General features: G+C 42.4%; 1 protein-coding gene and 1 pseudogene across 1 annotated transcript; one reads left to right on the top strand and one right to left on the bottom strand.

Moving 5' to 3' along the window:
• The first annotated feature begins 4,421 nt into the window (after window positions 1-4,421).
• LOC114114822 (tropomyosin alpha-3 chain-like) lies at window positions 4,422-6,420 on the top strand (annotated as a pseudogene).
• A 4,247-nt stretch (window positions 6,421-10,667) lies between these two features.
• LOC101112900 (putative gustatory receptor clone PTE01) lies at window positions 10,668-14,700 on the bottom strand. The gene is made up of 2 exons (XM_060416103.1): window positions 14,675-14,700; window positions 10,668-11,742 (listed from the first exon to the last, which is right to left on the bottom strand). The coding sequence occupies exons 1-2, from the start codon at window positions 14,698-14,700 to the stop codon at window positions 10,668-10,670; spliced, it is 1,101 nt and encodes a 366-aa protein (XP_060272086.1).
• Window positions 14,701-16,805: the final 2,105 nt, after the last annotated feature.

The following is a 16,805-nucleotide window of genomic DNA, read 5'->3' as shown; positions in this document are numbered from 1 at the left end:
CATATTTGTAGTCACCAATGCTGTACGATCATAAGTGCTTAGTTAAACCATACTGATCAAAATTTGAAGCCCACCATAGTCAAAGATGTGGTTTCCCAGCTGGCATTAGTGGTAAAAGAACCTGCCTGCCAACGCAGGAAGCATAAGACATGTGGGTCCCATCCCTGGGTCAGGAAGATCCCCTGGATGACAGCATGGCAACCCACTCCAGTACTCTTGCCTGGAGAAACCTATGGACAGGGAAGCCTGGTGGGCTACAGTCCATAGGGCCACAAAGAGTCGGACTCAACTGAAGCTACTTAGCAAAGTCAAAGATATGAAGTCTATACTAAATGACTTTTAAGAAAACAACCCTGGGGACTTCCCTAGTGTTCCAGTAGCTAAGACTCTGCAATCTTCATGCAGGGCACACTGGTTCGATCCCTGCTCCAAGAACTAGATCCCACATCCCCCAAATAAAGATTCGTTATCTGCAAGGGAGATCAAAGATCCTGTGTGCACACAACTAAGACCAGTCACAAATAAGTAAATAAATAAAAAATATTTTAAAAAGATAAACCTAATATTTGAGGAATCACTTATTTCATGAAGTAATGAAGACAGAGAAACAAAGGATTATCTAAAACTCTGAATGTCATATTAGAGTGTGTCCTGGTTAGGAACATTCATTTTAAATTTAGAATTCAGATTATCAGTTCAGTTCAGTCGCTCAGTCATGTCTGACTCTTTGCAACCCCATGAATCGCAGCAAGCCAGGCCTCCCTGTCCATCACCAACTCCTGGAGTTCACTGACTCACGTCCATCGAGTCAGTGATGCCATTCAGCCATCTCATCCTCTGTCATCCCCTTCTTCTCCTGCCCTCAATCCCTCCCAGCATCAAAGTCTTTTCCAATAAGTCAACTCTTCGCATGAGGTGGCCAAAGGACTGGAGTTTCAGCTTTAGCATCATTCCTTCCAAACAAATCCCAGGGCTGATCTTCTTCAGAATGGACTGGTTGGATCTCCTTGCAGTCCAAGGGACTCTCAAGAGTCTTCTGCAACACCACAGTTCAAAAGCATCAATTCTTCAGCGCTCAGCCTTCTTCACAGTCCAACTCTCACATCCATACATGACCACTGGGAAAACCATGGCCTCGACTAGACGGACCTTAGTCGGCAAAGTAATGTCTCTGCTTTTGAATATACTATCTAGGTTGGTCATAACTTTTCTTCCAAGGAGCAAACGTCTTTTAATTTCATGGCTGCAATCACCATCTGCAGTGATTTTGGAGCCCAAGAAAATAAAGTCTGACACTGTTTCCACTGTTTCCCCATCTATTTCCCATGAAGTGATGAGACCGGATGCCATGATCTTTGCTTTCTGAATGTTGAGCTTTAAGCCTACTTTTTCGCTCTCCTCTTTTACTTTCATCAAGAGGCTTTTTAGTTCCTCTTCACTTTCTGCCATAAGGGTGGTGTCATCTGCATATCTGAGGTTATTGATATTTCTCCCAGCAATCTTGATTCCAGCTTGTGTTTCTTCCAGCCCAGCGTTTCTCATGAGGTACTCTGCATAGAAGTTAAATAAGCAGGGTGACAATATACAGCCTCGATGTACTCCTTTTCCTATTTGGAACCAGTCTGTTGTTCCATGTCCAGTTCTAACTATTGCTTCCTGACCTGCATACAGATTTCTCAAGAGGCAGGTCAGGTGGTCTGGTATTCCCGTCTCTTTCAGAATTTTCCACAGTTTATTGTGATCCACACAGTCAAGGCTTTAGCATAGTCAATAAAGCAGAAATAGATGTTTTTCTGGAACTCTCTTGCTTTTTCCATGATCCAGCAGATGTTGGCAATTTGATCTCTGGTTCCTCTGCCTTTTTTAACACCAGCTTGAACATCAGGAAGTTGATGGTTCACATATTGCTGAAGCCTGGCTTGGAGAATTTTGAGCATTATTTTACTAGCATGTGAGATGAGTGCTATTGTGCGGTAGTTTGAGCATTCTTTTGCATTGCCTTTCTTTGGGATTGGAATGAAAACTGACTTTTCCAGTCCTGTGGCCACTGCTGAGTTTTTCAAATTTGCTGACATATTGAGTGCAGCACTTTCACAGCATCATCTTTCAGGATTTGAAATAGCTCAACTGGAGTACCATCACCTCCACTAGCTTTGTTCATAGTGATGCTTTCTAAGGCCCACTTGACTTCACATTCCAGGATGTCTGGCTCTAGATGAGTGATCAGACCATCGTGATTATCCAGGTCGTGAAGATCTTTTTTGTCAGTTCTTCTGTGTATTCTTGCCATCTCTTCTTAATATCTTCTTCTTCTGTTAGGTCCATACCATTTCTGTCCTTTATTGAGCCCATCTTTGCCTGAAATGTTCCCTTGGTATCTCTAATTTTCTTGAAGAGATCTCTAGTCTTTCCCATTATGTTCTTTTCCTCTATTTCTTTGCATTGATTGCTGAAGAAGGCTTTTTTATCTCTTCTTGCTATTCTTTGAAACTCTGCATTCAGATGCTTATATCTTTCCTTTTCTCCTTTGCTTTTCACCTCTCTTCTTTTCACAGCTATTTGTAAGGCGTCCCCAGGCAGCCATTTTGCTCTTTTGCATTTCTTTTCCATGGGGATGGTCTTGATCCCTGTCTCCTGTACAATGTCATGAACCTCATTCCATAGTTCATCAGGCACTCTATTTATCAGATGTAGGCCCTTAAATATATTTCTCACTTCCACTGTATAATCCTAAGGGATTTGATTTAGGTCATACCTGAATGGTCTAGCAGTTTTCCCTACTTTCTTCAATTTCAGTCTGAATTTGGTAATAAAGAGTTCATGATCTGAGCCACAGTCTGCTCCCGGTCTTGTTTTTGTTGACTGTACAGAGCTTCTCCATTTTTTGCTGCAGAGAATATAACCAATCTGATTTCAGTGTTGACCATCTGGTGTAGAGTCTTCTTTTGTGTTGTTGGAAGAGGGTGTTTGCTATGACCAGTGCATTTTCTTGGCAAAACTCTATTAGTCTTTGCCCTGCTTCATTCCACATTCCAAGGCCAAATTTGCCTGTTACTCCAGATGTTTCTTGACTTCCTACTTTTGCATTCCAGTCCCCTATAATGAAAAGGACATCTTTTTTGGGTGTTAGTTCTAAAAGGTCTTGTAGGTCTTCATAGAACCGTTCAACTTCAGCTTCTTCAGCATTACTGGTTGGGGCATAGACTTGGATTACTGTGATATTGAATGGTTTGCCTTGGAAACGAACAGAGATCAATCATTGTATTGTTTTTGAGACTGCATCCAAGTACTGCATTTCATACTCTTTTGTTGACCATGATGGCTACTCCATTTCTTCTGAGGGATTCCTGCCTGCAGTAGTAGATATAATGGTCATCTGAGTTAAATCCACCCATTCCAGTGCATTTTAGTTCGCTGATTCCTAGAATGTCGACGTTCACTCTTGCCATCTCCTGTTTGACCACTTCCAATTTGCCTTGATTCATGGACCTGACATTCCAGGTTCCTATGCGATATTGCTCATTACCGCAGTGGACTTTGCTTCTATCACCAGTCACATCCACAGCTGGGTATTGTTTTTGCTTTGGCTTCATCTCTTCATTCTTTCTGGAGTTATTTCTCCACTGATCTCCATTCGCATATTGGGCACCTACTGACCTGAGGAGTACCTCTTTCAGTATCCTACCATTTTGCCTTTTCATACTGTTCATGGGGTTCTCAAGGCAAGAATACTGAAGTGGTTTGCCATTCCTTTCTCCAGTGGACCACATTCTGTCAGCTCTCTCCACCATGACCTGCCCGTCTTGGGTTGCCCCGCGGGCATGGCTTAGTTTCATTGAGTTAGACAAGGCTGTGTTCCTAGTGTGATTAGAATGACTAGTTTTCTGTGAGTATGGTTTCAGTGTGTCTGCCCTCTGATGCCCTCTTGCAACACCTACCATCTTACTTGGGTTTCTCTTACCTTGGGCGTGGGGTATCTCTTCACGGCTGCTCCAGCAAAGCACAGCCGCTGCTCCTTACCTTGGATGAAGGGTATCTCCTCCCGCCGCCCTTCCTGACCTTCAATGTGGGATGGCTCTTCTAGGCCCTCCTGCCCTCCTACAGTCCTGCATTTCATAGAGATCTGTAAATATTCTAAATGAAGGAAATATCTAGAATTGTATTTGAATAAAATAAATATATATATCTTAAATTCTTTAACTTTGAATCATATATTTTCTTAGAGGGTAAGGGAATTTCTCATTCTATATTATCTCTAAAGAGGTAGGTGGTATTTTACTGAGATCATGGATGTATTACCTCTAACATTCTTGCTCCGTTTCACTTTTCTATGAAGTTTTAGAAAGTAAGAGTGTGGCAGGAACCCGAAGGCAAGCCGAAGCTGGGTGGGGACCATAGCCGGGATCACCACCATAGAGGCGGTGAAGCGCAAGATCCAGGTTCTGCAGCAGCAGGCCGATGATGCAGAGGAGAGGGCCGAGCGCCTCCAGCGGGAAGTGGAGGGAGAAAGACGGGCCGAGAACAGGCTGAGGCTGAGGTGGCCTCCTTGAACCGTAGGATCCAGCTGGTTGAAGAGGAGCTGGACCGAGCTCAAGAGCGCCTGGCCACTGCCCTGCAAAAGCTGGAGGAAGCTGAGAAAGCTGCTGATGAGAGCGAGAGAGGTATGAAGGTTATTGAAAACCAAGCCTTAAAAGATGAAGGAAAAATGGAACTCCAGGAAATCCAACTCAAAGAAGCTAAGCACATTGCAGAAGAGGCAGACAGGAAGTATGAAGAGGTGGCTCGCAAGTTGGTGATTATTGAGGGAGACTTGGAGGGCACAGAGGAGCGAGCCGAGCTGGCAGAGTCCCGTTGCCGATAGATGGATGAGCAAATCAGACTGATGGACCAGAACCTGAAATGTCTGAGTGCTGCTGAAGAAAAGTACTCTCAAAAAGAAGACAAATATGAGGAAGAGATAAAGATTCTTACCGATAAACTCAAGGAGGCAGAGACCCGTGCTGAGTTTGCTGAGAGATCAGTAGCCAAGCTGGAAAAGACAATTGATGATTTGGAAGATAAACAAATGCACCAAAGAGGAGCACCTCTGTACACAAAGGATGCTGGACCAGACTCTGCTTGACCTGAATGAGATGTAGAGCACCCCAGTCCCACCCTGCCGCTGCTCCTCCCTCTCACCCCGACTCCGCTGAGGCCAGCCTGCCCGAAGCTGACCTTTAAACTGAGGGCTGATCTTTAACTGGAAGGCTGCTTTCTCCTTTTGCCACCTCTTCCACCCGCCTACTCCTGTGTCCTTTTTGCCAAACTGTCTCTGCCTCTCCCCAGAGATTCCAGTTGGGCTAGAGGCTGAGCACCTTCGGGAACAACGATTAAGGGAATGTGAGCACAATGCAAAGTGTCTTTAAAAGCATGTTGTGATGTACACACTTTGTAATTACCTTTTTTGTTGTTGATGTAACAACCATTTGTAAAAAACATTCCAGATAATTCTGTAGTTCTGAAGCAGCAGTCTAATCCCTTTCTCACTTTTGGAAGGTAACATTTCAGCTTAGTACATATTGCCTTCTCCAGAGAGAAAGGGAAAAGGTTTGGGCCTGCCTTACTGAGAGCCTAGCAGCCCAGAGAAAGGCTCCATTTGGGGAAACCTCATTGCTCTGTAAAAAGTACCTGCCAAACCAGAAAGATGATTCCAAGAGGAGTTAGCCAAAAAAAAAAAAAAAAAAAAAAGGTGCTGTTCAGGTTTTCAGCTTTACGGCATCTTTGGACAACCATTTTTTTCTTTTTGCATCAGAAGTGACCAAACAATTAAGATGGTGAAACCTCTGAGACCAAATCCTTGTCCCAGCTCTACCCTGTTCCCAACTGCTCACAGAATGGACCATGTGCCCCTTATGTTGAAGTGACCACTTATTTGCTCTTCTGCCTCCTTGAAAGAAAGGAAAGAAAATTATGTTTTGCCACTGATTTAGCCGTATGAAACTCATCTCATTACCCTTTTCTGGGTCTGAAGCTGCTGTCTCTAAAAAGTGCCATCTCATTGTGCTTTGTATCGGTTAGTGCTGGAGAAATCTTGAAAAGCGAATGTACAAAACTTTAAAATTTTTCTATTACTTTGGAACTTTGCTTCTTTGGGGTTGAGGCACACTGGTCACCCCTCTGCCTATGAGAGTTCTGTACAGTCTGTGGGCTAGCAGTGTGCTGAGCTTTTCAAGTTTCTTTCCCTACCCAGTCCCCCTTTTTTGATGAGGTTTCAGTGAGGTCTGTTAGGTGTGCATCCTGCAGCGTAATTGGCTTAAAATGTTCTCTCCTTCTGTGTGGTCTCTTCGGGGACCAACTGGGAGGAAAAAAAACCCAATAATGTAACTGTTTTGATACTGAAAATTGATAAATGTCTTTTTGAAATAAAGAACCAGTCCCTCCCCCCCGCCCCCCCAAAAAAGAAAGTAAGAGTGTATAGACACAGGTGAATAACACAGAAACCACTAAGGGAACAATTCTAAATAGACAGAATTTTTTACAGTGAGAAATATTGGTGAAGGAAGTGGGGTGTACAATCTTAGAAATGAATTGCTCAGATCCAAAATATGGACACAGTGCTCAACACCCATTTACTTATTTCCTTTGTTTCCAGCTCTCTCTCTCTTTTTCCAGTGGTGTCCAAGCAGCACAGATCTGTAAATCTAACAAGTGTCTCAGAATTCTTCCTCCGGGATCTCTCAGATGATCCAGAACTTCAGTCTTTTCTCTTTATCCTCTTCCTGTCCATGTACCAATGGAGCTATCAGGGAAGCCCCTTTTCAGAAAACTATGATCATGGCATCCGGTCCCATCAGTTCATGGCAAATAGATGAGGAAACAATGGAAACAGTGATATACTTTATTTTCTAGAGCTCCAAAATCACTGCAGATGGTGACTGCAGCCATGAGATTAAAAGATAATTGCTCCTTGGAATAAAAGTTATGACCAACCTAGACAGCATATTAAAAAGCAGAGACATTACTTTGCCAACAAAGGTCTGTCTAGTCAAAGCTATGGTTTTTTTTAAAATATAACTTTATTTATTTCAATTCTTGACAGTAGTCATGTATGGATGTGAGAATTGGACTATAAAGAAAGCTGAGTGCCGAGGAATTGATGCTTTTGAACTGTGGTGTTGGAGAAGACTCTTGAGAGTCCCTTGGACTCCAAGGAGATCCAGCCAGTCCATCCTAAAGGAAATCAGTTCTAAATATTCATTGCAAGGACTGATGTTGAAGCTGAAACTCAAATACTTTGGCCACCTGATGCGAAGAACTGACTCATTGGAAGAGACCCTGATGCTGGGAAAGATTGAAGGTGGGAGAGAAGGGGGTGACAGAGGATGAGATGGTTGGATGGCATCACCGACTCAATGGACATGAGTTTGAATAAACTTGGGTTGATGATGGACAGGGAAGCCTGGTGTGCTGCAGTCCATGGGGTTGCAAAGAGCTGGACACGACTGAGCGAATGAACCAAACTGAAGTGAGCAGAGGTGGATTAGACAACGTGGAAGTGATTGCTAGGATTGTTTAAAATATTCAGACAGTAGCAAAAATAATATTAACCTGGACTCATGGCATATAGTGTACAGGGGATACACTATCAGAGAGACTGCCAGAGATGTGGGTATAGGACATGGTGTATGAAAAACACAGATATTTGTGGGTATGTAATAAAATTAATGATTAGATTTTCTCAATTTCTCTTCACATGATGTGTTTCTTTTCAGGAAATGGTAATCTTTTCATCATGTCACGTGAAACTGAGAAATTTCTATCCTCACTTTTTCTCCCTTTGTTATTTGTAGTACTGTTCAAACCCCAGTCTATATTCTGTGAGTCTTAACCTTTTCTTTTCTAAGCTTATTTAATTGGAGGATAATTAGTTTACAATATTGTGATGGCCTTTGACCTACATCAACATGAACCGGCCACTGGCATTCAAGTGTTCCCTCCCTTCTGAACTCTGCTATTTCTGTTTTGTAGATAGGTTTATTTGTACTACTTTAAAAAATTCCATGTATAAGCAATATCATATGACATTTGTCTTTCTCTGACATACTTCACCCAGTGTGACAATCTCTAGGTCCACCCACGTTGCTGAAAATGGCATTATTTAGTTATTTCATGTGCTGTGTAGTCCTCTGCCAGGAATAATGCAATTAGTCCTTTGAGTGAGAAAATTTAATAAAGCAAGTTGGTTAAAGAGTTACTGAAGGACTGAAAGCCAAAAAGAACAAAGCTACTGTAGCAATCCTAAGTGAAGGATGAAGTTACTACCCCAAGGGCTTGAAGAGTATGACTGGACCAGTTGAGCTTTAAGGACACAGAGGTTTTACTGACCACTATTGAAAGTATGTAAGATGACAACAAGATGGAGAATAGAGCAGTGATTTCAAGCCCCCTAATCCAAAGAAACGCTGGGCTAGATGAAGCACAAGCTGGAATCAAGATTGCTGGGAGAAATATCAATAAGCTCAGATATGCAGATAACACCACCCTTATGGCAGAAAGTGAAGAAGAACAAAGAGCCTCTTGATAAAAGTGAAAGGGGAGAGTGAAAAAGTTGGCTTAAAACTCAGCATTCAGAAAATTAAGATCATGGCATCTGGTCCCATCAGTTCATGGCAGGTAGATGGGCAAACAGTGGAAACAGTGTCAGACTTTATTTTTTGGGGCTCCAAAATCACTGCAGATGGTGACTGCAGCCACAAAATTAAAAGATGCTTACTCCTTGGAAGGAAAGTTATGACCAACCTAGACAGCATGATGTATGGCAAAACCAATACAATATTGTGAAGTAAAAAAAAAAAAAAATGCTTAATAAAAGAAAAAAGCAGAGACACTACTTTGTCAACAAAGGTCCATCTAGTCAAGGCTATGGTTTTTCCAGTAGTCATGTATGGATGTGAGAGTTGGACTATAAAGAAAGCTGAGCACCGAAGAATTGATGCTTTTGAAGTGTGGTGCTGTGGAAGACTCTTGAGAGTCCCCTGGACTACAACGAGATCCAACCAGTCCATTCTAAAGGAGATCAGCCCTGGGTGTTCATTGGAGGGACTGATGTTGAAGCTGAAACTCCAACACTTTGGCCACCTGATGTGAAGAGCTGACTCATTTGAAAAGACCTTGATGCTGGGAAAGATTGAGGGCGGGAGGAGAGGGGGACGACAAAGGATGAGATTATTGGATGACATCACTGACTCAATCGACATGAGTTTGGGTGGACTCCGGGGGTTGGTGTTGGATGGGGATGCCTGGCCTGCTGTGGTTCATGGGGTCGCAGGGAGTCGCACACGACTGAGCGACTGAACTGAATTGAAAGCAAACCCAGGTGTATGATGTAGAGAAGCTAAATGAAGAAAATTATCAGAAACAATGTGTAAACACATTGTCTAGTGTTAAAGTAGACACTAGACACTTTGTATCTTCCCCCTCTGACCTCTGATCTCTTTCAGATCTTGAACATTTGTGCATGAGCAGTTAGGACCCAATGTTTAGAGGTCACCTTTGAGTGAAAGATCTAACTTACATCAGTAGTTTTCTACCTTGGCCATATACTAGAAACACCTGAGTACTTTTTAAAATCCTCATACTCAGACCACACCCAAGTCGGTTAAATCAGAATATCTGGTCATAAGACCCAGGGGTCAGAATTTTTAAACTTTCCAGATGATTTCAAAAACAGCCAAGGTTGAGAAGCTGTGACAGGTATACTCACACATAACTGCATGCAGAGATGTGAAAAATAGAATTTACTATGGAAAATACATGGGCTTCCCTGGTGGCTTAGATCATAAAGAATCTGCCTACAGTACAGGAGACCTGGGTTCAATTGCTATCTTGGGAAAATTCCCTGGAGAAAGGCATGGAAACCCACTCCAGTATTCTTGCCTGGAAAATCCCCATGGACAGAGGAGCCTGGTGGCTACAGTATACTCTTTGGGGTCCCAAAGAGTCATACGCAAATGAAGCAACTAGGCACATGCACATAGAAATTACATAAGGGCTGTGGAAGAATTGTAAACTTTCAATGTATTAAAAGAAAAAATTTTAAAGACTTTATTTTTATTAGCTACTATACCATAATACATAAGGTAGTTACAAAGTTGAGAACTAAAACCTGAAGAACAATGTAAAAAGATATGAAAGCTAAGTTTTGCTTGTGGCTCTTTGACATAGATACTTTTTCCTTTTTTCCTTAGAGGATAATTGCTTTACAATATTGTGTCGGCTTCTGCCATTCATCAACATGAATCAGCTATAGGTATACATATGTTCCCTCCTTCTGGAGCCCCCATCCCATCTCCCATCCCATTCTACCCCTCTTGGTTGTCACAGAGCACTGGGTTGAGATTCCTGTGTCACATAGCAAATTATCACTATTTATTTTATGTATGGTAATATATAAATGAAAGGGAATTATTTATATTTTGAGGATGCTTGGGCTACCAATTATAAACTATAAGATCTCTGTAGATATAACAGTATTCAGTCAAAAAGTGAATATGACATACAAAGGATGATAGAACTCTCAAATGGTCAGATAAGGACCTAAAAAAGGATTAACAATTATGCTGTTAAGGAAGAGATGTGAAGCCATAAGGGCTACAGAAATGATGTCCTGAGAGGCGGAATTTTTAGGTCTAGATGTTAGTTTTGCTACATTTTTCAGCCTTATACACTCCAAATGGGTGGCACAGGTACAAAGATGAGATTATTTTGCTGAACAACTTCCACATGGCCCTTTTGATGTCTCTGTTCCTAAGACTGTAGATGAAGGGGTTCAGCATGGGGGCGACCACAGTGTACACCACTGATGCTGTCACATCCTTCCTGGGAGATTGTGAGATGGCTGAGATGAGGTACACCCCAAGGCCTGTTCCATAAAATAAGCAAACAACTGCCAGGTGGGAGCCACAGGTGGAGAAGGCTTTATATTTCCCACCTGTTGAGGGGATTCTCAGAATGGAAGAAAGAATTTTATAGTAAGAGAAAAAGATTCCTGATAAAGGGAGAAAACCGAAGACGGTACCAACAAAATACATGACTATGTTATTGGTGACAGTGTCAGAACAGGCCAGGTCGAGGAGCAGAGAAGGGTCACAGAAGAAGTTAGAAATTTCCACATCCTTGAAGCAGGTAAGTTGTAACACAATCAAATTGTGCACCTGGGACTCCAAAAGGCTAACCAAGAAAGACACCAAAACTAAGGAGCAGCACAGGCAGGGGTTCATGATGGCCGTGTAGTGCAGTGGATGACAGATGGCCACAAACCGGTCATAGGCCATAGCAGTCAGAAGCGTGCAATCCATGCCTCTGAAAAGGATAAAAATAGACATCTGAGTCAGGCAGCCTTCACAGGAGATGACTCTGCTGTGAGTTTGGATGTTCACAATCATATTGGGGACAGTGCTGGAGATGAAACCAATGTCAACCAAGGACAGGTTGGAGAGGAAGAAGTACATGGGGGTGTGGAGGTGGGAGTCAGAGGTGACGGCCTGGATAATGAACAGGTTTCCCAGCACAGTGACCAGGTACATGGACAGAAACAGGATACAGAGCAAAGGCTGCAGTTCTGGATCATCTGACAGGCCCAGGAGGAAGAATTCTGAGACACTGGTTAGATTCTGTGTTAGATTCTGTGGTTGTATGTATCTTGGACACCTTTGAAAAAGAAAAGAGTTTGGAAGAAAGATTACGAGAAAATGGCATGTACCACTGTATCCATTGAAAAATTCAGACTTAAATTGAAGAAAGTATGGAAAACCACGAGGCCATTTAGGTATGGCCTAAATCAAATCCCTTATGATTATACAGTGAAAGGGACAAATAGATTCAAGGGATTAGATCTGATAGAGTGCCTGGATGGGGGTTTGTAACATTGTAGAGGAGGCAGTGATCAAAAGCATGCCCAAGAAAAAGAAATGCAAAAAGGCAAATGGTTGTCTGAGGAGGCCTTACAAATAGCTGAGACAAGTAGAGATGCAAAAGGCAAAGGAAATAAGGAATAAATAGCCATCTGAATGCAGAGTTCCAAAGAATAGCAAGGAGAGATAAGAAAGCCTTCCTAAGTGAACAATGCAAAGAAATAGGGGAAAACAATAGAATGGGAAAGATTAGAGATCTCTTCAGAAGAATTATAGATGCCAAGGGAACATTTTATGCAAAGGGGGGCACAGTAAAGGACAGAAACTGTATGGGCCTAACAGAAGCAGAAGATATTAAGAAGAGGTGGCAAGAATACACAGAAGAACTGTACAGAAAAGGTCTTAATGACCCAAATGACCACTCTAGTCATTCAACTAGAGCCAGACATTCTGGAATGTGAAGTCAAGTGGGGCTTAAGAAGTATTAGTATGAAAAAGTTAGTGAAGGTGTTTAAATTCTAACTTAGCTGTTTCAAATCCTAAAAGATGACGCTGTTAAAGTGCTGCAATCAATATGCCAGCAAATTTGGAAAGCTCAGCCACAGGACTGAAAAGGTCAGTTTTCATTCCAATCCCAAAGAAATGTTAAAAGTGTTAGTTACTCAGTCGTGTCCAACTCTTAGTGACCCCATGAACTGTAGCCTGCCAGGCTCCTCTGTCCTTGGCATTCTCCAGGCAAGAATACTGGAGTGGGCTGCAATTCCCTTCTCCAGGGATCTTCCCAACCCAGGGATCAAACCTGAGTCTCATGCATTGTAGGCAGTTTGTTTACCATCTGAGCCATCAGGGAAACATAATCCCAAAGAAGGGAAAAGCCAAAGAATGTTCAAACTACCACACAAGTGTACTCATTTCACAGGCTAGCAAGGCAGTGCTCAAAATCCTTCAAGCTAGGCTTCAATAGTACGTGAACCAAGAACTTGTAGATGTACAAGCTGGATTTATTATTTTTTAATATAAATTTATTTTAATTGGAGGCTAAGTACTTTACAATATTGTATTAGTTTTGCCATACATTGGCATAAATCCACCATGGGTGTACATGTGTTCCCCGTCCTGAACCCCCCTCCCAACTCCCTCCCCATCATATCCCTCTGGGTCATCCCAGTGCACCAGCCCCAAGCACACTGTATCCTGCATCGGACCTGGACTGGCGATTAGAAAAGAGGGACCAGAGATCAAATTGTCAATGTCTGTTGGAATATAGAAAAAGCAAGGGAATACCAAAAACATCTACTTCTGCTTCATTGACTATGCTAAAGCCTTTGACTATGTGGCTCACAGCAAACTGGAAAATTCTTAGAGATGGGAATACCAAATCACCTTAGCTGCCTCCTAGGAAACCTGTATGCAGGTCAAGAAGCAACAGTTAGAACCGGACATGGAACAATGGACTGGTTCCAAATTGGGAAAGGAGTATGTCAAAGCTGTATATTGTCACCCTGCTTATTTAACTTATATTCACCATGAACATCATGCAAAATGCAGGGCTGGATGAAGCACAAGCTGGAATTAAGATTGCCAACAGAAATATCAATACCTCAGAATGCAGATGACACTACCCTAAATGCAGAAAGCTAAGACTAACTGAAAAGCATCTTGAAGAAAGTGAAAGAGGAGAATAAAAAAGCTGGTTTAAACCTCAACACGCAAAAAACTAAGATCATTGTATCTGGTCCTGTTGCTTCATGGGAAATGAATGGGAAAACAACAGAAACAGTGACAGACTTTATTTTCTTGGGCTCTAAAATCATTGCAGACAGTGACTGCAGCCATGAAATTAAAAGATGCTTGCTCCTCGGAAGGAAAGATATGATAAACCTAGACAGCATGTTAAAAAGAAGAGACATTGCTTTGCCAACATAGGTCCATATAGTGTCAAAGCTGTGGTTTTTCCAGTGGTCATGTATGGATGTGGGAACTGGACCGTCAATAAGGCCGAGCACCAAAGAATTAATGCTTTTGAACTGTGGTGTTGGAGAAGATTCTTGAGAGTCCCTTGGACAGACAATAAGGAGACCAAACCAGTCAATCCTAAAGGAAATCAGTCCTGAATAGTCCTCAATATTCATTAGTCAATAGTCATTGATGCTAAAGCTGAAGTGTCAATACTTTGGCCACCTGATTCAAATAGCTGACTTATTAGAAACACCCTGATGCTGGGAAAGATTGAAAACAGGAGGAGAAGGGGGCAACAGAGGATGGAGAGATGGTTGGACAATCTATGCAGAGATGGCTGGATGGCATCACCTACACAGGGGACATGAGTTTGAGCAAGATCTGGGAGATGGTGAAGGACAGGGAAGCCTGGTGTGCTGCAGTCCATGAAGTCAAAAAGAATCCAACACAACTGATATACTGAATAACAAGAATCAATTCATTGCCATCTGTATATCCCAACTGTCATGTTTGTCTTGTGGAAAAAATCATGCTCCCAGACTCCCTTCGCTTTCACTGTCTCCCTCAGCACTTACTGGGCTGGACTGCATCTCTGTGGGAGCATGACCAAGAAACATAGACTCTCCTGCCTGGTGTGTGATGCAGTCTCAGGGTCCCTCCTCAGGACGGGCAGGAAGACAGACTCAAGCTGGACCTTCTGATGCAGGTTCCTACAAAGGATGGGGACATAAGTGTGGAGCCAGAGCACTACAACAGGCAAATTAATTAGCTGGAGGCACTGGCTAGTTATTTATAATGGTATGACCTTAGGGCTCAATGCTCACAGATCATCATTAGCCAGTTGGTCCATGTTGTCCCAAACTCTGGGGACTTGTTAATATTAATGGAAAAGGAAAAGGAGAAAAGTGGATGTCCTGGGAAGGGACTGGGTCCCTTTTCATCTCAGGAGGAAATTCCACGTACTCTTGCTTCTGACCTCCAAGATGCAGGATCTTAATATAACACCAGACCTTTTTTCTCAATTTACCACTCAATGTGTAATTTTGATATGTTGAAATCCATTGTATCAATAATGAAATCTATGGAGCATGAGGTCTAGACCAATGATGCAATATACTTTACATTTTCAGAGTTAATAATTGTCTCTAAAGAAAACGTACTTTCATCTCTTTACTTCAGCTCACAGTCAATGGGAGGAAATACACAACGGCATTAAAACCAGGAGCTGGAATCAGTGAGAGCATCTCAGATCCTGCCCACCACACAGGCCTCATCCTCTATAAGGAATCTGTGCTCCAAACCCTTCAAGGGTCAGGTCTTGCCCATCTGCTTTGCTGCATATTCCCCAGATTCACTGTGCCAACATGATCTAAACAAACAAACAAAAATCCCTGGAAACAAACTAGAAATTGGTAGGCCTTCCTCTCCACTGGGTACTTCTGCAGACCTGACTCGGCAGCCTCCAGTCATGCTGTCTCACAATGACCCCTGGTTTGATACACTATGAGAGCCCCTCCATAAGCATCAGGACAACCTGCAGTTGTCACATGAACAGATGTAACAAATTTCCACATGTTATGTTTCTCATGTTTCTAATTTCTGCTAATTCTAAAGAATCCATTCAAGTCTGGATATATTTTCTCTTGGTTTCTTTGTGGTCTCAGCTCTTGAAGACTTTAATACTATGTGGATTTGGCTTACCCATTTTTACTAGTGGATAAAGTGGTATGTATGTGGAGAGTGGTGGGATGTAACCTTCTCAGTTCTGTCTAAGCAATCTTCATGACAGAGTGTGCTCTCTTGAGGAATGTGGAGGTTGGTTTGTCATTAAGTGATATGAAGAAATCTTTAATTTAAACTCTATCAGATTGGATATGGAGGAAAGAATGTTATGCAACCATGTATGAACAAGTGACAGAGGGTATTTTTAAGGGAGATCACATTGCGGATATGCACAGGCAGATATGAGAGGAAGAAACTAGGGGCTGTGGCATTTAAATATTTAGTTCTTGGAAAAAAAAATGTATTACTAAACTGAAATGCTTTCATACTGAGAGCAAGGAATAAGATTTGAGGGTCAAAGACAAAGATGAATATATAGGGCATGGGGCATGAAAACCAAGGTAGATATGTTTGTCCCATAAAATGTGATGTATGTCTTGTTCTTTCCCCAGTTCTCAATACCTTCTATCATGATGAGTAGTGAAGTGATGTCTCTCAGTTGTGTCCGACTCTTTGTGACCCCATGGACTGTATCCTCTGTCCATGGGATTTTCCAGGCAAGAGTACTGGAGTGGGTTGCCATTTCCTTCTCCAGGGGATCTTCCTGACCTAGGGATCAAACTGTAGTCTCCCGCGCTATAGGCAGATGCTTTTACCATCTGAGCCACCAGGGAAGTATCCAAGACCCAATAGCAACTCAGTAGAGTTGATTATGGGATGCCCTGATGTTGTTGTTCAGTCGCTTGGTTGTGTCTGACTGTTTGTGACCCCATGGACTGCAGCATGGCCAGGCTTCCCTGTCCTTCACCATCTCCCAAAGCTTGCTCAAACTCATGTCTGTTGAGTTGGTGATGCCATCCAATCATCTCATCCTCTGTCATCCCATTCTCCTGCCTTAAATCTTTTCCAGCATCAAGGTATTTTCTAATGAGTCAGCTCTTCATATCAGGTGGCCCAAGTATTGGCGCTTCAGCTTCAGCATCAGCATCAGTCCTTTCAGTCAATATTCAGGATTGATTTCCTTTAGGATTAATGGGTTTGATCTGCTAGCAGTTCAAAGGACTCTCAAGAGTTCTTCTCTAAAAACCACAGTTTGAAAGCATCAATTCTTCAGCACTCAGCCTTCTTTACTGTCCAACTCTCACATCCATATATGACTACTGGAAAAACCATAGCTTTGACTATATGGACCTTTATTGCTGCTGCTGCTAAGTCACTTCAGTCGTGTCCGAC

This window comes from Ovis aries, chromosome 5, assembly GCF_016772045.2.
Source record: "Ovis aries strain OAR_USU_Benz2616 breed Rambouillet chromosome 5, ARS-UI_Ramb_v3.0, whole genome shotgun sequence".
Taxonomy (NCBI): Eukaryota; Metazoa; Chordata; class Mammalia; order Artiodactyla; family Bovidae; genus Ovis; species Ovis aries.
Note: the sequence above shows the minus strand (reverse complement) of the source record. Positions and strands in the feature narration are given on the sequence as shown.

Coding starts and splice junctions, on each gene's coding strand:
- LOC101112900 (XM_060416103.1), bottom strand. CDS start 14,700: ATGGACCAACTGGCTAATGATGATCT. Junction 11,743..14,674: donor CAACTGGCTAATGATGATCT/GTGAGCATTGAG, acceptor CAATGGATACAG/TGGTACATGCCATTTTCTCG.